Below are 27,999 nucleotides of genomic sequence, written 5' to 3' on the forward strand. Positions count from 1 at the left end.
TAATACAGTAATTTGTGTGCAGCTGCTTATTTACTACTGAAAATTTGTCTTCAAAAATTTTGCCCACTTTTTTTAATGCCATCGGTTTATTAAAGAAATATATAATCATTGCAAATATGTTTTTAAAAAAACAGACAAAATAAAAAATTATTCATAATTCCCCAGCTCAAAGATAAATACTATTTACTTTTTAGTGAATGTCTTTTTTGTTTATAGATGTATTATAAATTTATTATACATACTGTTTTGATACCTGATTTTCCTCACTGTGTTATTAGTCACTTTTGATTTAAATGAATAAAAATTTACAGCAACATTTATAATGGCTATTTTCTACTATGTGACTATACCATAAGTCATTTAACCAGTTCCCTAATGATAAACATTTAAATTGTTCCTATGTATCTTTATGGTAAGTGACGTGGTTAATTACTTTATCAAATCATAATGTGAGATCATAATGATCACCTCTTTTCTATTAATTTGCATTTCATCTGATATTAAATCAATTGGCTTCCACTGAGTCACCACATGTGACTCTGTATAAACTCAAAAGCCTTATTTAAAGATTTTTCATTCCTAATCTAAGAAAGAGAAATCTGCCAGAATTTAGGGAATGATGCAATCTCATCCCCTTCTAGGAGGAAATTTATATTTATTAACTATTTGAGATCAGCATCTTTTCAAATAAATTTTAAAAATGAAAACCTTACACTTTTGCTAAAAGCACATTAAAGATTTTAATCCGTAAGCACATATTTGAAGAGAATAAGGATACATAATTTCTAAAGAAAAAGTCTGAACTCATACACTGAAATGGCTTATTCAACAAACCATTCTTCATATTACAGATGGGGTAGGGTTTTTGTAAATTTTAATTTTACATCCCCTCTGGCATCTACATAGTGCCTAGCACGTAGTAAATGGTGGATAATCATTTGCTGAAAGAACAACTGGCTTTCACTATTGTAGACAAGACCATTAAATGAAGAGAGCAATTTTCACTGATCATGTATCTAACAAACTACTCCATCTATTATGTGTCAGGCTCTATACAGAGAGATAAAACAGATAAATGCTGCCCATATGTTCAGAGTACTAGGGGAGATCGATAGATATATAAATAATAATAAAATAATGCTACACAGTGGGAAAGGCCATAAGAGGAAAACAAAGAATTAAAAACAAACACATGCATCAGATTACTTCATGAGGAGGGAGAAATACTTCTGGTTATAAGGACCAGGGAAAGTTTTATGGAAAAAGCAGCATTTGAGCCAGACTTTGAGTGAAAATAGAATACTAAAACTGTTATTAAGATATAAAGACATGTAAAGTTGAAATCAAATGCTCAATATTTGCAATAATTTCAAGTTTTAGAAAAAATTTGAGTTTGGGATATTTATTTATCTGTGGGATGAGTAAAACTTTTAAAAAACTGACACTTTACTATGTCTGCAAAAATACATAGAATAAATATATATCCTAATCTTTATTTTTTGATAATCTAATACCAGGAACTTCATTATAAAAATACTTTTTACTGGCCAGGGGTGGTGGCTCACGCCTGAAATCCCAGCATTTTCGGAGGCCGAGGCGGGTGGATCATGAGGTCAGGAGATCAAGACCATCCTGGCTAACACCGTGAAACCCCATCTCTACTAAAAATACAAAAAAATTAGCTGGGCGTTGTGGTGGGCGCCTGTAGTCCTAGCTACTCAGGAGGCTGAGGCAGGAGAATGGCGTGAACCCGGGAGGCAAAGATTGCAGTGAGCCAAAGTCGCGCCACTGCACTCCAGCCTGGGCGACAGAGCAAGACTCCATCTCAAAAAAAAAAAACAAATACTTTTTACTGAAGTACAAATAATTTAAGCACCAATCTCTGCAAGCGTGAGGCATAACTTTATGGAAACAGGACTGTGGATTAGATGACTTCAACTGTTACTGCCATTTATCTTGCCTTCCCCTTCCTTTGAATTAAAGTTCCCTGGCTGAGAAATAATATAACAATGCAAATAAGTAATTTACCTTGACCAGAAGCCAAAGGATTTAAAGGTCTTTTAATTGTCTGTGGCCTAGAAGTAAAAAGAATTAAAAATATAAACACAAATGTTACCAATCATGTTATATTTAAGTGATATTATCTCAGAAAACTGCTTAATATCCAAAATCAAATTGTTTTATTGAGATTATGAAATACTTAGTTTCCTCTAATTGCTTTAAGGGAGGGTGGCTATTTGTTGTAGTGATAATAGTTCCTGATCTTTTCCCATTGTAGCCTCCAGCAGGCCATTTCCTAATCACTTCTTCAAACAAAAGAAGGCAAAGTACCAGCCAAGCTCTTCTCTTGGAGTCACTACTATGTTTTTATATATATTATATATACATATCTATGTATATGTGTCTGTGTGTGGCACAAAGTGTACCCCTAAATGAAAGACAAATAAGCAAAAAATATTCAATATAAGCATTAAAATTTAAAAATGGAAAAACAATAGTGTAGATTATTTTCCACTTAGGTAATCTTTAGACACATCAATTTGCCCTGTAGCTAAGTTTGTTACAATTTAAATAAAAGTTGTTTGTTCAGTAGGAAAAAATAGAAATTTTCTGGAGAGTTACTATGTCACTAAACTGCTCTTAAATCCCAAAATAAATATGCGTTAGTATTAAGAGTAAACTATAGGGCTTGTTTTAACATCTATTTTAAAAATTTGCAAAACGGGAGACATTTTGAGAACAGAATATGTAAGCTATATTTTGAAATACACAATATAACTTAGCCCTTTATACATTGTTTATATTGTTAGAAATTATGGGAATCAGGATATAAATTAGTAAGAAAATGACTACAAAAGTAATACAGATCTAACAAATGCTTCATGGACTCTTTTATTTTTTTTTATTTTTTTCTTTTTTGAGACGGAGTCATTCTTAATTCACATTAAAAATAACAACAACAGGGCCGGGCATGGTGGCTCATGCCTGTAATCCCAGCACTTTGGGAGGCCGAGGTAGGTGGAGATCACCTGAGGTCAGGAGTTCAAGAACAGCCTGGCCAACATGGTTGAAAGCCTGTCTCCACTAAAAATACAAAAATGAGCCGGGTGTGCTGGTGCGTGCCTGTAGTCCCAGCTACTCAGGAGGCTGAGGCAGGAGAATCACTTGAACCTGGGAGGCAAAGGTTGCGGTGCGCAGAGGTGACGTCACTCCAGCCTGGGCGACAGAGTGAGACTCCATCTCAAAAAAAAAAAAACAAAAAACAAACAAAAAAACCTTTAAAGTAAATCCTTAAGTCCGTAAATCAAACATTTCTAATAATAGTCAAGATAATTTAAATAAAATACATGGCAGAAATAAGTAATTAATAAAAACTCTCTATTTTCCAAACTGGAGAAATTCTTCAAGTCAAAAAAAAAAAAAAAAAAACCATAGTCTGACATTTTATTGGTATAAGCACAATTACTGATCTCATACTTATATTTGACTTATAAAAAGTGAAATATATAATATTATCCCCATACTTGGGAACTCCAAAGACTTTCCCAGAACCCTCTCCATCTCTAAGACAGCATAAGGTGCTCGCACATACATTGTTCCCAAAAACCAGTAAGTACAAAGTTTAACGCCTCAAGGCTTACGTGTGAGTAACCTGAAGCATTTCTCAAGACACCCTGTGATCAGCAACTGCCTCCAGCCTAATGGTTACCCCATACAAAGCGGGCTCTTTCACTTACTAGATCTTTGACACTAAACAAATCATTTAACCTCTCTAAGTCTCGGTTTCTCTGTCTATAAAACACTGATGACTGCAACACAGGGTTATCGCAAGGACAAAAGGAGAAAATGTATGTAACATGCTTACCACAATGCCTAGGATTAGTGATACAGTGAGTGCTCAAAAATCATACCTATTATAATTGTTCTCTGAAATCAATTTAACTGTAAAATAATTAAAGCCACAGAAAGGGGGTGTACAGAGCACCAAAAAGAGAATTAAGAGTTGTATATTCTTTTCTCTACACTGCCACTGTGTGATCTTGGGAAATGAAGTAAACCTCTCCAGCTCTAGGTTACCTCATCTATAAAATGAGATCCTATAATCTACTCAAGGAACATTTGTCAAGGGCGTACAATACTCCCATAAAGGTCCAATACTCCTCTAACTCTTAAAAAAAAAAAAAAAAAAAAAAAAGGAAAACTTTGTGGAAACTCACGTCTATATATTTCCCCAGAAGGAAACTGGATTAATGAATAGTCATGTTTCTTTGTACAAATATATCTTTTAACCAAGTGAATTTGATTTTTAATTTTAAATCATTATGATTTTGTTTATAAAGAGAAATCACCACATCTTACAGGAATTTTTCTAAATGAAAATGACACATACTTAAAACAGTTTTCTTCATAGATAACATTCCATATTTTCCAAGCATCTGGTCCCTTGTAACCAGTGTAGCGCTCAGGATTAAGAAGCAAATCTACATATTCAGCTTCAGGGGACTGAATGTCTGTAAAATAAAATGTCTTATTAAATATTTCTTATCCTCAGTTATCTTAAAAAGCTACTACACAAGACTGTATTCCATTGATTCTAACGCACCACAAACATAACAATGTGTCAGGAATTTTAAAACAACTTTTCAGGAGAAAGAAAGGAAGGAGGCCGGGTGTGGTGCCTCACACCTGTAATCCCAGCACTTTGGGAGGCCAAGGTGGGCGGATCACTTGAGCTCAGGAATTCAAAGCCAGCCTGGCCAACATGGTGAAACCCTGTCTCTACTAAAAATACAAAAATTAGCCAGGCATGGTGGTGCATGCCTATAGTCCCAGCTACTTGAGAGGCTGCAACAGGAGAATGACTTGAACCTGGGAGGTAGAGGTTGCAGTGAGTGGAGATTGCGCCACTGTGCTCCAGCTTGGGTGACAGAGCGAGACTCCATCTCAAAAAAAAAAAAAAAGGAACGAAGGAAAAGAGAGAGAAACACACACAGCCACATTAATTGTACACACTGGCTACAAAAACATTATGATTTAGGAATTGTAAAAATAGGAATATGTGAATTTTAGAATCAAAGAAACATGGTAATTCAATTCTCATAAGCTATTCAGACAAAGAATATAACATACATTTCCCTCCACATTAACCACAGCAGTTCATCAATAACTACAGTAAATGAAGGAGTGTTAGTATCGTACACTGCTTGTTACCAAATACTTTCTTCTTAGATGACCACCGGCAGGATCTGCTACCAATCTGGCCAAAAGCAAAAGTTACAATGCAGCATGATTCTGTGTCAACATTATTTATAAAAGGGAAAACTGGAAGCAATCTAAACATCCAACATCACGGAATAGTCAGAGCATGGGCTCTGAAGCCAGAACACCCAGGCTAGAATTCAGACCCTGTTACTTATTTATCATTTATAATGTGTTATAACTTCAAAACAAAAAAGATGGTCCCAGGGTGGGCACGATGTTTCATGCCTGTAATCCCAGCATTTTGGGAGGCCTGGGGGCAGACTGCTTGAGCCCAGAAGTGATTCTAAAATTCACAGGCAACCTGGTGAAACACCAGGCATCAATAAAAAATACAGAAATTAGCCAGGCATCATGGCACGTGCCTGTGGTCCCAGCTACTCGGGAGGCTGAGGTGGGAGAGTCACTTGAGCCTAGGAGGTCCAGGCTGCAGTGAGCCGTGATTGCACCACGGCACTCCAGCCTGGGCAACAGAGTGAGACTGTGTCTCAAAAAAAGATGGGCCATAGTCCTCCAGTGGCTTTGGGAAATTATTTGGTACTATAATAATACTTTATTCATATATAAAGCTTAACAGTATGAGCCAACAAAGAATGAAAAAGTGGATAAAAATGGTCTCAATGCAACCAAAGTCAATGACAAAAATATGAGCACAAAAGTGCTTAGAGGAGAGTCCATCAAGCTCTTAACTATACCTATTTTTATTATTAAAAAACAAATACAAAAACAAAAAAAACCCTAAGCTTGGTTATTTTTTACTCCAATTCACAGTATATTAGAAGCATAAATTAGGGGGAAAGTTGCTTCTAGAAGCAGTACAATGATGGCATCTTAAAATAGCAGAGTTCAGTGCAGAAGTGGCAATTAAAATAACTAGAAAAACAAAATATAAGGACTTAAAAAACAAATTAGCATGGAATCATCTAGTTCAGGAATGGATAACTGTTCATTTCAACTAATACTAAAGGCAACTGCCACATATAAATTATAATAAATTCATTTTTTAAACCCTGATGTTTAAAATATATAAACAGCAGGCTGGGTGCGGTGGCTCACGCCTGTAATCCCAGAACTTTGGGAGGCTGAGGCAGGTGGATCACATGAAGTCAGGAGTTCAAGACCAGCATGACCAACATGGAGAAACCCCATCTCTACTAAAAATACAAAATTAGCAGAGCATGGTGGTGCATGCCTGTAATACCAGCTACTCGGGAGGCTGAGGCAGGAGAATTGCTTGAACCCGGGAGACAGAGGTTACAGTGAGCTGAGATCGCACCATTGCACTCCAGCCTGGGCAACAAGAGTGAAACTCTGACTCAGAAAAAAAAAATAAAAATAAAAATGAAATAAAATACATAAACAATGGTCAGTATCCAGGACTTTGAGAAAACTAACCACCAAGAAATGATTAAATGTTTTAATATTCTACCTAGAGATAAACACTTGTTGCCTCATAATTTTACTTATTATAAATACTTCATTCTTCTTCAAGCTTATAAAAAATAAATATTACTATATTAATATATTACAAATCTTATAATTATACTATAAATATTATAATTATAATTATACAATTATATGTAAAGTAATACTATAATTATATATTACTATAATTATATTTGTGCCAAGGATTTTTATGATGCACTGGTTCCTATCACTGAATAGAACCTAAATTTTTTCATAGAAAACTAGTCAAACATGTTTTGTAAAATCTAAGAAAAGACATTTAAGAGCCCATTTGGCCCTTATAGGAAGATGCCAATATCCAGCCCTAGAAGCAGAAAACATGTGTTCTGCAAAACCTATATGATGTGCTGTTTCCTATCACTGAATAGAACCTGTTTTTGACAAAAGCTCAAATTTCCAATTAGGATCTTAAAAATACTTTCTATATTTCACATACCATTTACATCCATTATTTATTCCTGCTAAAGCTTTCTTTAAAATATTCAGCTTTTTTTAACAGAAGACACTAATACAAGTGGGCAAGTGATTCACCAAACTCTACCATATAAGAAATGAATCACTGATTCTCACTTGGTGCTGCACATTGTAGTCACAAAAGGATGTTAATGAAGGTTAAAATATTACCATCCTTTTTCTAACATTGGAGGACTAAAAAAAATTATAGCTGCATACTATAAATTTAGTTTTATCTCACAACAATATTTAAGGTAAAAAAAAAAAAATCCTTGTAGAAAAGAGGGCAAAATAAGGGAGTTGGGAGAACATCTTATCCCCTTCCTTTACTAGTCCAAATCTTGATATAGGTCTATACCCCTTATCTAACATGCCTGGGACCATATGTGTCTCGGCTGGAATGAACTTTCCAGATTTTACAAAGGTAATACAGTACATGCAACATATATTGCATATTACTCCAGCTGGACCCGGGGCAGCAATCTTTATTCAAACACATAAATATTTCTACAGTGAAACATATGAATACTCACACTAAATGAGCCTGTGCTAAACGCAGGGGGAGAAATGTTCAGTTTTCAGAGTTTTCAGATTTTAGAATTGGAAATAAGGAATTATAACTAAGTATATACCAAAACATGGCTACGGTTTCCATTAAGGAAAGCAATTTTCCCCAAAAAGAAGCCACAAAATTAAAAATACTTTCTCTTTTTTTTTTTTTTTGAGACGGAGTCTCGCTCTGTCACCCAGGCTGGAGTGCAGTGGCGCAATCCCGGCTCACTGCAAGCTCCGCCTCCCGGGTTCACGCCATTCTCCTGCCTCAGCCTCTCTGAGTAGCTGGGACTACAGGCGCCCGCCACCACGCCCGGCTAATTTTTTTTTTGTATTTTTAGTAGAGACGGGGTTTCACCGTGGTCTCGATCTCCTGACCTCGTGATCCGCCCGCCTCGGCCTCCCAAAGTGCTGGGATTACAAGCGTGAGCCACCGCACCCGGCCAATAATTTCTCTTTTATGGAGATTGTAGGCTGCATCTTTGGCTTATAATTAAAAGAATTTCTATCACTGTTTTCACTAATTTTTTGTTGTGTTGCTTTGAGAAAGGGTCTCACTCTGTCCTAGGCTTGGAGTACAGTGGTGCTCACTCCAGCCTCAACCCCCCTGGATCAAGCAATCCTCCCACCCCCCGAGTAGCTGGGACTACTGGCACGCACCACCAGGCCTGGCTAATTTTTATATTGTTTGTAGAGACAGAGTTTTGCCATGTTGCCCAGGCTAGGCTCAGCAATTTTCCCTCCTTGGCCTCTCAAAATGCTGGGATTACAGGCATAAGCCAACAAGCCTGGCCCGTTTTCACTAATTTTTGAAAGAGCATTAGTCCACTAGAAAAGACCCACAGAAGAATACCAAAACTCAATTTGATTTTTTTTTTAGTGAATTAAGAGGCTAACAATTCAACTTAGAAAAAGGAAATACTAGAAAAAGGAAGAATTGGAAAATCTATATATCTTGATCAGAGGTGTTTTTTTGGTTTGTTTTTTGTTTTTTTGAGAAGGAGTCTCGCTCTGTCACCAGGTTGGAGTGCAATGGCACAACCTCAGCTCACTGCAACCTCTGCCTCCTTGGTTCAAGTGATTCTCCTGCCTCAGCCTCCTGAGAGGCTGGGATTACAGGCATGAACTACTGTGCCATGATCAGAGTTTTAATGAATCTGGGGCTCCTAGCTTTTAACAGCAGCAGCACTCTGGCTTAACTTCAGACATCACAGACTCGACTAACGGTTCAATAATCACTTCTCCAAAAGCAACACGGACCATCATTAAGGAAAATACATAACAATCCAACAGCAATATAACTGAAGCAGGTTTTTGTAATCCCTAAATTTTAGCTATTTATACAAAATGTATATACAAAATTATATAAACTACTAGCTACATATAACTGCAAAACTTAAGAGGTACATTTTTTCTAGAAACTGAGTTTTTTTAACTGTAATAAAATAGATATAATAAAATTTAGTTTAACCACATTTAAGTATACAATTCAGTGGGATTCATTATATTCACAATGTTGTGAAACCATCACCACTATCTGTCGCCAGAACTTTTCCAGCACCTCAAACAGAAACTCTGTAACCATTTAGCAACAACGCCTACCCACCCCAACCTCTGATAATCTTTAATCTACTTTCTGTCTCTGAATTTGCCTATTGTTTACATTTCGTATAAGTGAAATCATTTATACTTGTCCTTTGGTGCCTGACCTATTTCACTTAGCATGTTGTCAAGGTCCATCCGTGTTGTAGTATGTATCAGAACTTCATTTCTTTTTCTGGCTGAATAGTATTCCATTGTGTGTTTTATATAACACATTTTGTTTATCCATTCAAACAGTGCTGGACAATTGGGTTGTTACCACCTTTTGGCTACAATGAACATTGCTTTGCCATCTGTTTGAGTCCCTGTCTTTAATTTTTTTGAATATATACCTAGAAAAGGAACTGTTATGTCATATAGTAATTCTACGTTTAGGTTTTTGAAGAACCGCCAAACTGTTAGAAACTGAGTTTTTTCCTTTAATAACATTTTTCTGAGATGGGTCTTACTATGTTGCCCAGTCTGGATTCAAATACGTGGGCTCCAGTGATTCTTCTGCCTCAGCCTCTAGAAAAGCTGGGACTACAGGCACACCACCATGCTCAGATTAAAATAATTTTAAAAAATTTTTTTCTTAGGTATAATTTTCAACATAATGCATACTATCAAAAATATTATACCATCAGCTTCACAGAAGTTATCTGAAGAATCATCATGCTTGGTCCACTGAAGAACAGCCTTCTGTGTTTCCTCACTTCAAAGAAAAAAAAAATCATTATTTTTTAAGTTAGTATGTAACATAAAGAAACATGAAATACTGCTGAAAAATAAAATCGAACCTCAGAGATTCATCCACTGCTCCAAGTCGTTCAGCTTGTTCACATTCTTCAATGAGATTATTGGCTTCTTCAGAATACTAAAATGAAAAGGGGAATAAATAGATTATAATTACTGCATTTTTAAAACTTGTTTAAAATTTAGAAGTTATCTGAAGCTGTTTTTTTTTTAATCTTATTTTTTTTTTTGAGGTGGAGTCTCACTCTGTCGCCCAGGCTGGAGCGCAGTAGTGCGATTTCGGCTCTCTGCAACCTCCACCCCCTGGGTTCAAGCGATTCTCCTGCCTCAGCCTCCTGAGTAGCTGAGATTACAGGCATGGGCCACCATGCCCAGCTAATTTTTGTATTTTTAGTAGAGACAGGTTTTGCCATGTTGGCCAGGCTGGTCTCGAACTCCTGACCTCAGGCAATCCACGCACCTCAGCCTCACAAAGTGTTGGGATTACAGGCGTGAGCCACTGTGCTCAGCCTCTGGTGCTCTTTTTATAGCTGGCACCTTCATCTTGGCTTCAAAACTTAAAAAAAAAAAATTAAGTTCTTATGTTCCTCCTAAAACTAAAAAATAAAACGCTTCGCCTCTTGTTTTTTATGGGGTGGAGCACAATTTACTATGGTGCACAAAATAAAGAATATAGTTCTAATAACTCATTACTAAACTGAACACGAATAAAATCTTCAAGGTTATAAGGAAGTCATGCAGCAAGTGGTCAACAGGCACTGTCCTACTTTTCTAATGACTTAAGTGTGGGTATCAGTTTTCTCTTCCATAAAATAAAGCAGTTGGACCAAATCATGTGTGTCTAAAGTCCATCCTATGCCATGATGCTAAGAATGCCCTGGAACCTACCCAGTCATAGAAAAATTATTCTGTAATCCCAGCACTTTGGGAGGCTGAGGTGGGCAGATCACGAGGTCAGGAGTTCAAGACCAGCCTGACCAACATGGTGAAACCCCATCTCTACTAAAAATACAAAAAAAAAAATAGCGGGGTGGGGTGGCACGCGCCTGTAATCCCAGCTACTCAAGAGGCTGAGGCAGGAGAATCACTTGAACCAGAGAGGTGGAGGTCGCAGTGAGCCAGGACTGTGCCACTGCCCTCCAGCCTGGGCAACAGAGCAAAACTCGACCTCAAAAAAAAAAAAAAAAAAAATTCCAACATTTTTAGGTTTCTAAAATATACTCTTTAACTATCATATTTCCTCTCAATGTCCAAGTCACTTTACATATATATTCTACTAGGCCTGTCCGTGGCGTAAGGTAAGCAAGTTGGTTTATGGGATTTCATCACACACCAGTTCATCATACAGGTGAAGGACAACACTGGGAGGCCACGAATTCACTCAGCAAATATTTATTGAGTGCCTATTTTGGCCTTATTGTTAGGACAACTATTCAAACCACTTTCCAGACAAGGACACTAAAATAAATGAACCCTAAAATAACTAAAAGGATATAGTTTTTTGAAATATTTATTTATTGAGTGACAATTTAGTTTCATTATATTGGTATAAACGTAAGACAACATATAAGACAGCTTGCTTCAAAAACTATTTTTAAAAATAAAATTATTTCATATATAATTAAGTATTAAAGGACAAAGGGATATATGTTCAACCTATAATCAAATGGCACAGAAAATTATGTTATAGATAAAAATATATTACATATTATATAGTATATAGTACATATAAAATATATATCACATATTACACATAGTGTATATGTAATATATATTAGATATCATATGGTATGTATATATACTTTGTGTGTATATATATACACAAAAATGTGTACATATGCAAAAATATGTGTACATATGCAAAAATATATACACAAAAATGTGTATTTTATATATATATATAATACACACATACAAATGTCCATTTGTTTTATCATGCTTTCTGTGTGTCCATATATGCACACAATAAGCATGATAAAACAAATGTGGCCAGGCACAGTGGCTCACACCTGTAATCCCAACACTTTGGGAGGCTAAGGTGGCAGGATTGCCTGAGTCCAAGAGTTCAAGAACGGCCTAGGCAACACAGCAAGACTTTATCGCAATTAAAAAATATATATATATAATATATGTATGTGTGTGTGTGTATGTATGTGTGTGTATATATATATACACACACATACAAACATAAAACAAAAAATAAATGAGGCAAAATATAAAAGTTTAGTGAATGCATAGTGTACAAAATGTCTTTAATACTGCAATTCTTCTGTGAGTTGGAAATTATATCAAAATAAAAAGTTAAAAATACTGGCTGGGCGCAGTGGTTCACACCTGTAATCCCAGCACTTTGGGAGGCCGAGGCGGGTGGATCACAAGGTCAGGAGATCGAGACCATCCTGGCTAACACGGTGAAACCCTGTCTCTACTAAAAATACAAAAAAAAAAAAATTAGCTGGGCATGGTGGGATGCGCCTGTAGTCCCAGTTTCTCGGAAGGCTGAGGCAGGAGAATCACGTGAAGCCAGGAGGTGGAGGTTGGAGTAAGCGAAGATCATGCCACTGCACTCTAGCCTGGGCGACAGAGCAAGACTCCATCAAAAAAAAAAAAAAAAGGTAAAAATACCTACCAAAAATGAATAAAAATTGTTTAAAAAATAACATATACCTAAGTATATTAAAACAAAAATTTTTACATCTTATTATTGCAATTACCTGAATATTTAAAAATAAACTGAACAAAATAACCATTCTTAGTTGCTACTTAATAATTTAATCAGTTTCGGCCGGGCGCGGTGGCTCACGCCTGTAATTCCAGCACTGCGGGAGGCCGAGGTGGGCAGATCACGAGGTCAGATCGAAACCATACTGGCTAACACGGTGAAACCCCGTCTCTACTAAAAAATACAAAAAAAATAGCCGGGCGTGGTGGCAGGCGCCTGTAGTCCCAGCTACTCTGGAGGCGGAGGCAGGAGAATCGCTTGAACCCAGGAGGCGGAGCTTGCAGTGAGCCGAGATTGCGCAACTGCACTCCAGTCTAGGGGACAGAGCGAGACTCCTCCTCAAAAAAACAAAAAGAAAAAGCAGAAATAACCTATCTGATCTGATGTTAAGCTATCATAAAGCCACATTAATGAAGAGTTGAACCAGACACACAGGTCAATGTAAGAAAATAGGTGGCCAGGCGCGGTGGCTCACACCTATAATCCCAGCATTTTGGGAGGCCGAGTCGGGCAGATCACGAGGTCAGGAGATCGAGACCAGCCTGGCTAACACAATGAAACGCCATCTCTACTAAAAATACACAAAATTATCAGGGCGTGGTGGCGGTCGCCTGTAGTCCCAGCTACTCTGGAGGCGGAGGAAGGAGAATCGCTTAGAACCCGCAAGGCAGAAGTTGCAGTGAGCCAACACTGCACTCCATCCAGGGCAACAGAGCAAGACTCTGTCTCAAAATAATAATAATAATAATAATTTAATCAGCTTCTTAGTCACATCTGTGTCAATACTATGTCATTAACATTTTTCTGAAGAACGTACTTTTTTCCAATATGTTCTTATTACTTTTAATTTTTCATAAAATTGCCCATAATCAGGCCAGGCATGGTGGCTCACGCCTATAATCCCGGCACTGTGGGAGGCCGAGGCAGGTGGATCACCTGAAGTCAGGAGTTTGAGACCAGGCTGGCCAACATGCTGAAACCTCGTCTCTACTAAAAATACAAAAAAATTAGCCAGGTTTGGTGGTGGGCACCTGTAGTCCTAGCTACTCGGGAGGCTGAGGCAGGAGAATGGCGTGAACCCAGGAGGCGGAGCTTGCTGTGAGCCGAGATCGCACCACTGCACTCCAGCCTGGGCGACAGAGTGAGACTTCGTCTCAAAAAAAAAAAAAAGAAAAAACATTCTCTCTTTAGGTAAATATGTGGAAATATTTTAGCCCAAATATTTGCACAAGTTATATTCTTTTGCCCCTAAAGTACATTTCTACAATAAATATTTTAAGGCAAAACATCAAATAAGTTGTCTCTATTTTTTGATTATTTTAAATGTTTTGACAAATTTAAAGCCCGGGTGTAGTGGCTCATGCCTGAAATCCCAGCACTTCGGAAGGCCAAAGTGGAAAGTTTGCTTGAGGCCAGGAGTTAAAGACCAGCTTGGGTAACACAGCAAGACCCCATCTCTACAAAAAAAATTTTAATTAGCTGGGCATGGTGGCAGGTGCCTATAATACTAGCTACTCAGGAGGCTGAGGTGGCAGGATTGCTTGAGCCCAGGAGTTCGAGGTTACAGTGAACTATAATCTTACCACTGCATTCCAGCCTGGGCAACAGAGACAGACCTGTCTCTGACCAAAAAAAAAGAAACAAACAAAAAACAAACAAACAAAAAAAGTTTGGTCAAACTTAGATACGATGAAATTGTAATCCTCAATTTCATTACATCTCAGATCAGATCCAATTCAAAGCAGAGTTCTATCAAGAGGATATTCTTGCCACAAATGGAGATACTCCCAAACACATTTAAAACATTTCAGAATACAATTTCTGAATCATATTAAACACCATTTGGACTTTCCTCATTTAATGTGTTTGATTTCTCTCCAGTTTTTGTAGGTATAAATTTAAACGCCTTTGTTTACAAGCTTTGTCATAATGATTTTTTTTTTCTGAGAAAGGGTCTTGCTCTGTTGCCCAGGCTGGAGTGCAACAGCATGACCACAGCTCACTCCAGCCTCAACCTCCCAGGCTCAAGCAATCTTCCCCTCTCAGTCTCCTGAGTAGCTAGGACTACAGGTGCACACTACCATGTATGGCTAATTTTTAAAATTTTTTGTAGATACAGGGTTTCACCATGTTGCCCAGGCTGGTCTTGAACTCCTGGTCTCAAGCAGTCTGTCTGCCTCAGCCTCCAAAAGTGCTGGGATTACAGGCATGAGCCACCACATCCAGCCACTTTGTCATAATTGCAATTTGCTAAACCTTAACAGCTAAACTTTGTTTCTTCTTTATGCATTCCATTCATTGATACTTATTTTTCACTGATTTAGAACAAATTGCAATAAAAACTTAGAGGGTTCATTTATTAAAAACTGATCAATACTACTGAGAAGCTCTTGGGTTGTTTTACAAACTAGTTCTTCGAAGCCTCAAAACATTTATAAAATCTGATTAATAACAGCAAAGTAAGTACTATCATACTAAAACCATACCAAAGTAAATTTTTTCAGCATCAGCTTCATCTCAAAAATTTCACAATCATAACTTAGTATGTATATAAATCACATACTAATTTTAATAATTACTCCTTTTTTTTTTTTTGAGACAGGATCTGGTTCTGTCAGCCAGGCTTAAGTGCAGTGGCACCGTCTTGGCTCATCGCAATCTCTACCTCCAGGACTCAAGCAACCTCCCACCTCAGCCTCCTGAGTAGCTAGGACTACAGGTGCATGCCACACACTCAGCTTATTACCGCTTCTATCTTAACTGGTAAAATATCACAGCTTGTGTGGACACAATTATGAATTATTTGTATATTTTTATTACAAATGCATTTGTTTCATAGATTTCTTGATTTATTAAGGACACTGGTTTTTACCCAGAACATTGCTTTTATAAAAATTTATATGTGTACTACCACAAACATTTTATCTTCAATTTTGAGCTTTAACTGAATTTATACTAGCATTCACAATAGTGATAAATGTTTTCCTTCAACGGAATGAACTTCCAAAAGTTTTACTTTCAGTCCATCGATTAAATGAAATAAATCAAACAATTTTTTTTCTCTGTCTCCCAAGCTGGAGTGCAGTGACGTAATCATAGGTCACTGTAACCTGGACATTTGGGCTCAGCCTCCTCCTGTCTCAGCCTCCTGAGTAGCTAGGACTATGGGCAGGCACCACCACACGTGGCTAACTTTTTTTAGTTTTTATTTGTAGTGATGGGGTCTCACTATGTTGCCCAGACTGGTCTTGAACTCCAGGCCTCAAGCAATCCTCACATGGTGGTCTCCAAAAGCACTGGGATTACACAGGCATGAGCCACTATGTGCCCAGCCTCAAGCAATTTGTTAAATGAAATTATTTTCTATTTGAAACAGTTGATAATGACATCATTTAACTATGTGCAAAGTTCTTCCGCCACTGGAACCAAGTGAAAAGCTATTAATTCATTCTTTGACTCTGTGTGGGTACAAGAAAACATGGAATTTAAAATGAGCAAAATTAGTTTAGAATCTATGATGGAAAATGTTCAAAACAGTGGTTGCCTCTGAAGAAGGAGTGTGCTTTGAATGGAATGGGTATGAGGAAACTTTGTAGCATAATGCTAACATTCTATCTCTTAATAGAAACCTAGGTTACACAGGTATATTCATTTGTCAACATTCAGCAAATGCACACTTAAGATTTGCACATTTCATTGTATGGTAATACTTTTATTAAAAGTACATATAAACAAATATTGGACTCTAGTTAATGATATACTTCTACTTATGTAGATCCATCTAGCTAATGACTTATTTAGGAGGAGGTATACCGACGCCGGCAATTTACTTTGAAATGCATCCAAAAAATAAGATGTTCTAGTGGAGGGCTACAAGGATGGACAGATGAATAGATATGTGGTAAAGTGAGTTTATTAAAATGGTGGAATCTAGGCCGGGCACGGTGGCTCACACCTGTAATCCCAGCATTCTGGGAGGCCAAGGTGGGCGGATCACCTGAGGTCAGGAGTTTGAGACCAGCCTAGCCAACATGGTGAAACCCCATCTCTACTAAAAATACAAAATTAGCTGGGCGTGGTGCCACATGCCTGTAATCCCAACTACTCGGGAGACTGAGGCAGGAGAATTGCTTGAACCCGGGAGGCAGAGGTTGCAGTGAGCCAAGATCGCGCCATTGCACTCTAGACTGTGGACAACAAGAGCAAAACCCCGTCTCAAAAAAAAAAAAAAAGGTGGTGGAATCTAGGTTATGGGTATAAGAATGTTCATGGGAAAATTTCTTTAACTCTGCTATATTTTTAAATTTTCCTAATAAAATAATGGAATAAAATAATGGGAAAAATTAAAAGTTATTTAGTCTACATGAAAAGTCACATATCACAAAATGATATGTAAATGTACTCTCTGCAGCTACACATGTTAAATTATCTTTAGACACAGTCTTCTTAAAATAACTAGTAATAATTGCAATTTGCTAAACCCCCTTTTTTTTGAGACTGGGTCTCACTCTGTCTCCCAGGCTGGAGCGCAACGGTGAGATCACAGCTCTCTGTAGCCTCGACCTCCCAGACTCAAGGGATCCTCCCACCTCAGCCACTTGGGCAGCTGAGACTATAGGCACCCATCATCATGGCTGGCTAATTTTTGTAGAGATGGGGTTTCGCTATTTTGAGAACAGGCATGTGCCACCACAACTGTATTTTTTGTAGACACGGGGTTTCACCATGTTGCCCAGGCTGGTCTCGAACTCCTGGGCTCAAGTGATCCTCCTGCCTCAGCCTCCCAAAGTGCTGGGATTGTAAACATGAACTACCATGTCCATCCTTGCTCAACCTTCAAAAGCTGACATTTTTTACAAATTGCTTGCAAAGTAGACACTGAGGCTTTATCAGATTTCTGTGTTTTGATTTTCATATGGCCAGTGTTATTTTTATGGCCTTTAGGAACAGTGAATGCTGATCTTTTGTGCGAGTTACATATCATGATGAACTATCAGGAGAAATGGAAATTCAATATTTTACTTTTCATAGAACTTGCACTTCCTTTTTCCTTTTTTAGTTATTTCAGCCAAAAGGATTCATTGCAAAATAAAAAGCATTACCAAACCATAAAATAACTACACAGTTATCAATTTATATATAAAGGATAAAACTACTATAGAAAGACTATTCTCTCTATGTAGGATTGCTCAGCTTCTATTTATTTCCCATGTAATTTCACAGGTTTCCCATTAACTAGTCAAAAGGCAGACTGGCAGCTTAGGAATATTGCGGGTAAGATGCAGGCCACAGCACAAATGGCTACTAAGTCCAAGAGACCAACAGGGGCAGCAGTGTCCAACACTTTCCCCCTGCTTCCCAAGGCTGTAAGGAGGCAGCTGTCCCTAGCCATTTGTGTCTAAGTGTAATTACTTTATCAGCAAGCACCTAGTATACTGTGCTTCAGACAAAGATTTAGTTTCTTTGCATCTAAAAAATCAGAAGAAGGATACGTTCTTGTTGGTCATCTTTGTATTAAAGTCAGAACTCTATTTAGCACACACACATATCAAATAAGAGAGAAGACAACAGAGGAAGATGGAAATACAAAGTATTTGGCTGAGTGTCGTGGCTCACGCCTATAATCCCAGCCCTTTGAGAGGCAGAGGTGAGTGAACAGCTTCAGCCCAGGAGTTCAAGACCAGCCTGGGCAACATGGTAGAACCTCCTACCTACAAAAAAAAAAAAAGTATTTGTCTACCAATTCCATCCCAACCTATTTTAATGCAACTGTTAATAATATTTTATTTAAAACCAAGAAACTCAGAAAAAATGATAAATCAGAAAGGATGTCGGCACAACAGGTATAAAGCAGTTCTGTTCCAGGCAAACCCCGGCATATGGTCACTCTATTTACTTCTTGTTGCTTTATAGGGGCTTTGGCCTTTTCTCAGGAGAAATGGACACGAAGAAGGATTTTAAACAGACAAGACAGATAATCTCATGTTTAAAAAAAAATCATTTTGGCTAATGCAACCAGGTAAGAATCATCAAGGCTGCTAAAACTTTTCAGTGAAAAGCTATTAGGGAGCTTTAAGATGAATGTATAATGAACCTGGTGATCAATCTTAACATCAAGAAAAAAGAGAAAAGCAGACATTATATGTTGATGTAACACAATAGTAAGTACACAGTAACTCCTATATATATAATATATTTCAAAAAAATGAATCTGAATCTGATACATCCCCACTGATGGACAGTCTACAAAATGCACCTGAGTAGTACTACTCAAAAACACCTTATCAGAAACAAAGACTGGGAAACTGTTACGGCTAAGAGAAGCCTAAGAAGACATGACTACTAAATATAAAATGGTGTCTTGGGTGGGATCCTAGAACAGATGAAGGATATTAGGTAAAAATTAAAGAAATCTGGCCTCGTGTGGAGGCTCATGCCTGTAATCCCAGCACTTTGGGAGGCTGAGGCAGGAGGATCACTTGGTCAGGAGTTTCCACCCTGGGGAACATGGCAAGACCCTATCTCTACAGAATTTTTTTCTTAAAATTATCTATGCATGGAGGCATGTGCCTACATTCTCAGCTACTCAGAGAGCTGAGGGGAGAGAATCACTTTAGCCCAGGAGTTCAAGGTTACAGTGAGCTATGATCATGCCACTGCACTCCAGCCTGGACAACAGAGCCAGACCTTGTATCTTTAAAAAAAAAAAATTAAAGAAATCTGAATAACATATGGACTTTCAGATACATTTTTCCCTCTATTTTTATTTATCTTTGATATTTTCTATAATAAAATGTTAAACAGGCCGGATGTGGTGGCTCACGCTTATAATCCCAGCACTTTGGGAGGCCCAGGCAGGCGGATCACCTGAGGTCGGCAATTCGAGACCAGCCTGACCAACATGGAGAAACCCCGCCTCTACTAAAAATAGAAAAATTAGTTGGGCGTGGTGGTGCATGCCAGCTACTAATCCCAGCTACTAGGGAGGCTGAGGCAGGAGAATCTCTTGAACCCGGGAGGCAGAGGTTGCAGTAAGCCAAGATCATACCATTGCACTCCAGCCTGGGCAACAAGAGCAAAACTCCGTCTCAAAAAAAAAAAAAAGAAATCTGAAAAAAGTCTGGACTTTCAGATACATTTTTTTCCTCTATTTTTATTTATCTTTGATACTTTCTATAATAAAATGTTAAACAGGCTGGACACAGTGGCTCACACCTGTAATCCCAGCACTTTGGGAGGCCAAAGCGGGCAGATTACCTGAGGTCAGGAGTCCGAGACCAGCCTGGCCAACATGGTGAAACCCCGTCTCTACTAAAAATACAAAAATCAGCCAGGCATGGTGGTAAGTGCCTGTAGTCCCAGCTACTCTGGAGGATGAGATGGGAATCGCTTGAACCCAGGAGGTGGAGGTTGCAGTGAGCCAAGATCACGCCACTGCACTCCAGCCCAGGCGACAGAGTGAGACTCCATCTCAAAAAAATAAATAGAATAAAATACATAAAAAATAAAATGTTAAACAAAAACAAACAAAAAGAAAGAGAGCCATTCAACATAGATAACTCTCAAGGGGTTTCACCGTTGGAAGCAGATAAATGGAATAGTAGGTACAAGGGAAACGGGTTTTTCAAGTTTTTCATTAAGATACTGGACACATCAATAGGTATACGTACATACCTTGTAGCTCGCAGATTTAATTCCATCAGGAACTTCATCCTGAAAAAGAAAAAAATATGTTTTTAGATGGCATTTATTCTATCTTCTTAAAACACATCTTAAATTTCTCTGACTTATGAGAAAAATTCATAAAACAAATTATCGAAGTTGGATTTTTTTAACAGAATAGGTAGTATTTATATGATTGCTTAAAAGTAAGTAAAAATTCAAGAACAAATTATTCTATGGATTGCTGAGCATACATTATGCATATTACAGCAAGGAAATGTAAAAATAATCATTTAGCCATTATCCCTTTTGATGTTCAAGTTGTCCCATATTTGGCCACTAGGAGATCCACTGAGTGCTGACTTGATATTAACACCTGTGTCCTTTTGCTATTACTCCAGGGGTCCTTAGTAGAATTGTTTTTGTTTTCTGTGATGGCCAGATATTCTAGGTTCTTGGAACCTAGGGGTTTGGGTCATGGAGACAGATCCCTCATGATCGGCTTGGCGCCATCTCTGAGGTAATGAATTAATCTATTGGTTCTATTATCTAGAAGTAATAAGTTCTATTATCTAGAACTAATCTATTAGTTCACTCCATACCTGGCACCTCCCTGCTCTCTTGCTCTCTCTTGCCATGTGATATGACAGCTCCCTTTTTGCTTTCTGCCATGACTGTAAGCTTTAGGCCTCACCAGAAGCCAAGTAGATGCTGGTACCATGCTTCTTCCCCCTGCTGAGCTGTGAGCCAAATAAACCTCTTTTCTTTATAAATTACCCAGTCTCAGGTGTTCCCTCATAGCAATGCAAAATGGACTAACACATTTATGTTACTTTACCATTCTCTTTCCCATCTCCTCATCTTCTATTCCACACTCCCCACAATACTGCCAGTTAGCATTCTAACTCTGATCTAATGGTGGCATTTCTCTGCTAAGCTAACATTATCTGTATTTATAAACTAAGAATATTTTTAGATGGATAAATATCTTCCAATGATTTTTTTTTTTTTTGAGATAGGGTCTCACTCTGTTGCCCAGGCTGGAGTGCAGTGGCAGATCTTGGCTCACTGCAACCTGTGCCTCCTGGGTTCAAACGATTCTTGTACCTCAGCCTCCCGAGTAGCACCCTGCTATGTCCAGCTCATTTTTGTATTTTTAGTAGAGACAGGGTTTCACCATGTTGGCCAAGCTGACCTCAAACTCCTAACCTCAAGTGATCTGCCTGCCTTGGCCTCCCAAAGTGATGGGATTATAGGCATAAGCTGTCATGCCTGGCCTTCCAATGATCTTTTAAAGAAAAAAGCTTTTCTCCATCATAACATCAGTTCAAGAAAAAAACAAGTACTGCTGCCAGGTACAGCGGCTTATGCCCATAATCCCAGCACTTTGGGATGCCAAGGCGGGTGGATCATCTGAGCTCAGGAGTTAAAGACCACAGTGGGCAACATGGTGAAACCTTGTCTCTATCAAAAGTACAAAAAATTAGCTGGGCATGATGTGTGCCTGTAGTCCGCCTGTAGTCCCAGGTATTCAGGAGGCTGAGGTGAGAGGATTGCTTAGGCCCAGGAGGCAGAGGTTGCAGTGAGCTGAGATCATGCCACTGCACTCCAGCCTGGGCAACAGAGTGAGACCCTGTCTCAAAAACAAGCAAAAAACACAAATAAACAAACAAACAAACAAAACAAAGTATTGGCATGAAAGGCATTCTGCCTTTCAGTTCTTCCCAGCTCTGCAGAAGCTTAAAATTACTGGATCCTGACTCAATTTTTCAGTGCAAATTGATAACTTTCACCTGATTCTTTTATAGCACTTTAATACATTCAAATCAAATAATAAATATATATTTAACATTTCTCAAATGCTAAAATTGGTTGTTTTCTCCTGGATTTACAATGAAATACATCTCATTCGTCAGTCTGTCAACTGATGGAATCAATAAGCTATTATTTTATGCTACAGTATTTTCAGGGTTTCTGCTCCCTCCAATCTTCTTTTCCAAATGGCGCCCCCTAGTTCTACACTTCATCAATAATAATCAGAAATAATTGGTATCTCAAGATGAGATTTGACTTTGCAATAACTGTAAAATATTTGTATTTTCTAATATTAATAAAAAGCTCATTTAATGAACAAGTATAATTAAACGCCTTTATTAAGCATCTACCATATTTCAGCATTTTTACTAATTCATATAATTAGGATATTGGTAAATGTCCCCAACTAATTTTTTCTATTACTAAATTACAAATGCAAAACTTAGAATACAAAATGTTTACTCTTAATATCACTTTAATGATATGCTCATGCTTTAATAGTAACAAGGTGTTTCATAAATTAATCCTTTAATTTTCAATAAGCTGTATCTATATGAGGATTAATGTAACAAAAAACATGCTTCTCATTCTCATGGTAAAATGCCCATAAATAGTATTTGACACTGGCCTTAATTCCACATGCTAGATAAGTCTGTGTAACAGTATTTACATATAAAAAATTAAACCACCCAAAACCACAATACCACTTCACACCTATTAGGATAACTATTATCCAAAAGAATAGAAAGTAAAAGTATTGTCAAGAATGTGAAGAAACTGGAACTCTTGTACATTGCTGGTAGGAACATAAAACGGTACAGCCACTGTTGAAGACAGTATGGCAGATCCTCAGAAAAAAACAAACGGAACTAACACATGATCCGGCAATTCTACTTCTAAGTATATACCCCAAAAAACTAAAGTTGGGACTCAAATAAATATTTGTGCATAGCAGCATTATTCACAATAGCAAAAAGGTAGAAATAACCCAAAAGTCCATCAACAGGTGACTATATAAACAAAACATAGTAGAGGCATACAGTGGAATGTTATTCAGCATTAAAAAGGAATCGAAGCTGGGCATGGTGGCTCACACCTGTAATCCCAGCACTTTGGGAGGCTGAGGCGGGCAGATCACCTGAGGTTACAGGTTCAAGACCAGCCTGACCAACATGGACCAACATGGAGAAACCCCATCTCTACTAAAAATACAAAATTAGCTGGGCGTGGTAGCACACACCTGTAATCCCAGCTACTTGGGAGGCTGGGGCAGGAGAATCGCTTGAACCCAGGAGGCAGAGGTTGCAGTGACCTAAGATCGTGCCACTGCACTCCAGCCTGGGCAACAGGGTGAGACATCGTATCAAAAAAAAAAAAAGTCAACTTTATTTTAAAAGTAAAATAAAAAGATGTACTTAAAAAGGGAATAAATTGTCATTCAAAAATATTTTTAAAACTCTATTTTCACAGTAGGATACTTCAAATTTTAATGCTCCAAAAATTTCTAAGTAAAACCAGGTGTTTTGTCCACTCACACCCCAGGAAATCCAAGGCAAAAATACACCTGAAAAAAGGGGGGGGGAGATTTTGTTTATACTTCGATTAATTTCATTTTATTATGCTATATATATAACTTGGTTCAGAAAAGATGTAAGAGGAAAAACAAATATCAAGCAAAAAGAACTATTATCAATCTCCCTAATAAGTCAAAGGATTATATTAACCACAAAATGTTAATTATATTATTATGAAGGCCGTGTAATTCAAAATAGGTTTTATAAGTTTGGGTTTTTAACATAAAAATATTGAATGTTATATTTAAACTAAGGACTGCACGATTATTTTAGTTATATTGGCCCCCTTTAAAAAGTTGTAATGGGCCAGGTGCAGTGGCTCACACCTGTAATCCCAGCACTCTGGGAGGCTAAGGCAGATGGATTATTTGAGCCCAGAAATTCAAGACCAACCTGGGCAACATAGTGAAACCTCATCTCTATTTTTTCAAAAAAAAAATTCTTAAAAGGCCGGGCGCGGTGGCTCACGCTTGTAATCCCAGCACTTTGGGAGGCCGAGGCGGGCGGATCACGAGGTCAGGATATCAAGACCACGGTGAAACCCCGTCTCTACTAAAAATACAAAAAAAAAATTAGCTGGGCGTGGTGGCGGGCGCCTGTAGTCCCAGCTACTCGGAGAGGCCAAGGCAGGAGAATGGCGTGAACCCGGGAGGCGGAGCTTGCAGTGAGCCGAGATCGCGCCACTGCACTCCAGCCTGGGTGACAGAGCCAGACTCCGTCTCAAAAAAAAAAAAAAAAAAAAAACAAATTCTTAAATAAAACAAAACAAAAAGTTGTAATGAATGAAAAAACATGTAACAGTTTTTAAATGTATACATGGTTCTTACAGATTGACATGGTTTGACAGCACAGTCCCTTCTTCCACACTGGCTGATGTCATTCCAGAAAGGACATGGCCTCTTCAGGTTTACCTGTAAAATAATAGAAAAAAAATTATAAAAATCAGAATCCCAAAATTATAACTGACAGTTACAAATTATGGTGCTATAACTTGGTCATGTTATCAGTTGCAAATATATTATTTCCTCCACCTATCTGTTGCCAGTTTATAACAACTGCATAAATTGAGGCTGGTATGAGTAAATTTGTAGACTTGGTTAGAAAGACACAGATCGGGCCGGGCACAGTGGCTCATGCCTGTAATCCCAGCACTTTGGGAGGCCGAGGCGGGTGGATGACCTGAGGTCGGGAGTTTGAGACCAGCCTGGCCAACGTGGTGAAACCCCGTCTCTACTAAAATTACAAAAATTAGCCAGGCATGGTGGCAGGTGCCTGTAATCCCAGCTACTCGGGAGGCTGAGGCAGGAGAATCACTTGAACCCAGGAGTCGAAGGGCGCAGTGAGCCAAGGTCACGCCACCACACTCCAGCCTAGATGACAAGAGCGAGACTTTGTCTCAAAAAAAAAAAAAGAAAAGAAAAAAAAGACACAGATTGGGCTGGGCATGGTGGCTGACGCCTGTAATCCCAGTACTTTGGGAGGCCAAGGCAGGTGGATTACCTGAGGTCAGGAGTTCAAGACCAGCCTGGCCAGCAAGGCAAAACCCCATCTCCACTAAAAATACAAAAATTAGCCAGGTGTGGTGGCAGGTGCCTGTAATCCCAGTTACTCAGGAGGCTGAGGCAGGAGAATTGCCTGAACCCAGGAGGCGGAAGTTGGTAGTGAGCAGAGATCACGCCACTGCACTCCAGCTTGGGTGACAAAGCAAGACTCTGTCTCAAAAAAAAAGGCACAGCTGCCACTAAATAGACCCTGAACAGATGGCAACTAGGAGCCAAAGTAGCTCGACTCACATTCTTTTCAAACAAGAACGAGTTAACAGGTAGAGGATAGACAATTGTTAACTCTGACTACAAATAAATACTCCATTGATCACGTTTTCTAAACTCTTCTAGTAGATATCTCAAGATAAAACAGCACAAGTGATTTGTTAAAATAATATAGGTCAGGATAAAGTCATGATTCTACAAAAAAATATTTAATTATTTTAATTAATTGAAGCCAATCTGATGTTTTAGAAAATTATGATCTCACCATTTTGATAACAATATATAATAATTTCTGTCCTAACTTCAATTTAACCAACTAGGTTCTAACTCTAGAGTGTAAAATTCAGTTATTAAAATTATCCAATGGACGGTTTCAGAATCACATGGTTCACTCTTATGAAGTGAATTTTCTTAATAAAGCCTATATCAATTTGAAATAACAACTACAATTTTGAAGCTCAGTAATTCTTAAGAAAATCTAATTATCCATTTAAAGTATTCGTATATAAAAAATTAAAATTAGAAATACCTTGTAATACCTAAAGTAGTCACTTTCAAGAAGTTTTTGTAGTCTTGGGAAAAGCCTGTAGTTGTTAAATCTATCGATGGTTTCAACATCACAGGTACAATCATCCAAGTAACCACTAACCTGTTACAAAGAAAATGAAATATTAAATTGAAATGTCCTAAATGCAACAGGGTTCTTTTTCCTCACATGGTTGTTAGCAAACAGCCCCCTACTCAACCAATCCTTATCCTCCCTCCTCCCACATAGTTTCTTGAGATGGGGTATGACAATAATCTAGTAATACTTCTGCTCTTGCTATATACTGAGGAGTGGAGTGGATATGCTCTTGCTATATACTGAGGAATGGAGTAAGGTGTGCAGAGCTCATCACACACACACACACACACACACACACACACACACACACACACACACAGAGTTGGTCCCCTGGCAACGATTTATTTTGTAACTCTGCCCTCCAGGCCATAGTTGACCTGACCAAGGGTAGGCATCTAACTCAAACCAGGTCATGATCCCCTCTCCAGGATCCTAGAATTGAGAATAACAGGATAAGATATCTCCCTGTGGCTAGACCAGTAAACAAATACTCCATCATGTGAACTGAGGAGCACATGAGCCAGTTGGCAGAGAGAGGAAAAGTTTTAAAAGATATACAAAGCTTGATTGTCCTCGGAATTCTTGGGGGAAAAAAAAAGATACACAAAGAGGCAGAGGTAGGAGATAGACAGTATATGCTACTTGGATATCTGAGGGGTTTCCAGCTCCCACTTCCACTGTCCTTCCTGAGGCACAGCTGCATTCCCATCCTTAGCTTTCAGAAAGGATCTAACAATCCTCAAATATTGGGCTGTAACAATTTCTTAAAAGTTTGGAATGGTGCTTAGAAACCATTTATCATTAGTAACAATGAAACAGCAAACTGACCTCAAAGTCAGTCCTGCTCTTCAAATGTTTAAAGCTAATGTCTTAATGGTATGTACTAAATCAAGCTACTAAATGCACATATCCTAGGATACAATGGTAATGATAATAAATATTATCAATTATGAAACTAGAATTCTTTCTTTTCCTTTCTTTCACCAGTGTTACTTGCCAAATTAAACTAAAATTCTTAGATGTTTATTTGAGCTAGAAAAACATCTAATAGAATTAAAGATTGCTTTAAGAAACAAATATACCATGATTCCAAAAACAAAAACAAACCTAGAAAAAAATTGTTAAATATAGCATGCTCCAGAAAAGAGATCTTTATACTTCAGTCTAGATATCTGCATTTTAAACTACTTTGGATTATATTTTAGGAAGATCTATAGCCTAGAAATAAATAATTTAAAAATCTACTGATAAGGAAGCAAATCAATAATACTCTACTGAAATACTGAATTAAGATTCAGTATTTTAGAATACTGTAAAATCCTAAACTTTCTTTTGAGAATATCACAAAACAGTAATGGAAATTTTTCACCTAAAAGCAATAAGGATACTTTGGATGACAACAGCAATATTCAAGAAGAACTTTTTACTGCTTTTCCTTCTCTTACTTGTTTTGGACTAATTCCGTTTCTAGAAATCAGATTTACATATTTTGTCATGTAATAACTATTTTCATTTCATATGCAAATTTGTCCTTGTTTCCTACTAAAAATTCTCTGAATACACAAGAATCTCAGAGTCCTAATTTTGGATACCAACAACAGAAAGTACTTCTAACCTAAATGATATGATTTTTCAAACTTTCTTTTGAACCTTAAGAGCAGAAATTCTAGGGACAAAAAAATAGCTGTTTCTCCCCTTTGATATGAATTATTATGCAAAGAATGACAGACATAGAGACTGCAAAGGCCAAAGGGACATATGCAA

The 27,999-nt window shown here is 37.9% G+C and overlaps 1 protein-coding gene across 1 annotated transcript in view; it reads right to left on the minus strand.

Moving 5' to 3' along the window:
* ERO1A (endoplasmic reticulum oxidoreductase 1 alpha) overlaps nucleotides 1–27,999 on the minus strand; it is a 61,187-nt gene that overhangs the window by 22,771 nt on the left and 10,417 nt on the right. The window contains exons 2-8 of the mRNA XM_003267697.4: nucleotides 26,140–26,259; nucleotides 24,669–24,752; nucleotides 20,465–20,503; nucleotides 10,113–10,189; nucleotides 9,954–10,027; nucleotides 4,391–4,511; nucleotides 2,029–2,075 (exon numbers count right to left, since the gene is read on the minus strand). Coding sequence (XP_003267745.2) covers nucleotides 2,029–2,075; nucleotides 4,391–4,511; nucleotides 9,954–10,027; nucleotides 10,113–10,189; nucleotides 20,465–20,503; nucleotides 24,669–24,752; nucleotides 26,140–26,259 — 562 coding nt within the window. The remainder of the gene's footprint in view (nucleotides 1–2,028; nucleotides 2,076–4,390; nucleotides 4,512–9,953; nucleotides 10,028–10,112; nucleotides 10,190–20,464; nucleotides 20,504–24,668; nucleotides 24,753–26,139; nucleotides 26,260–27,999) is intronic.

The sequence above is a fragment of the Nomascus leucogenys genome, chromosome 1a, assembly GCF_006542625.1.
Source record: "Nomascus leucogenys isolate Asia chromosome 1a, Asia_NLE_v1, whole genome shotgun sequence".
Classification (NCBI taxonomy): Eukaryota; Metazoa; Chordata; class Mammalia; order Primates; family Hylobatidae; genus Nomascus; species Nomascus leucogenys.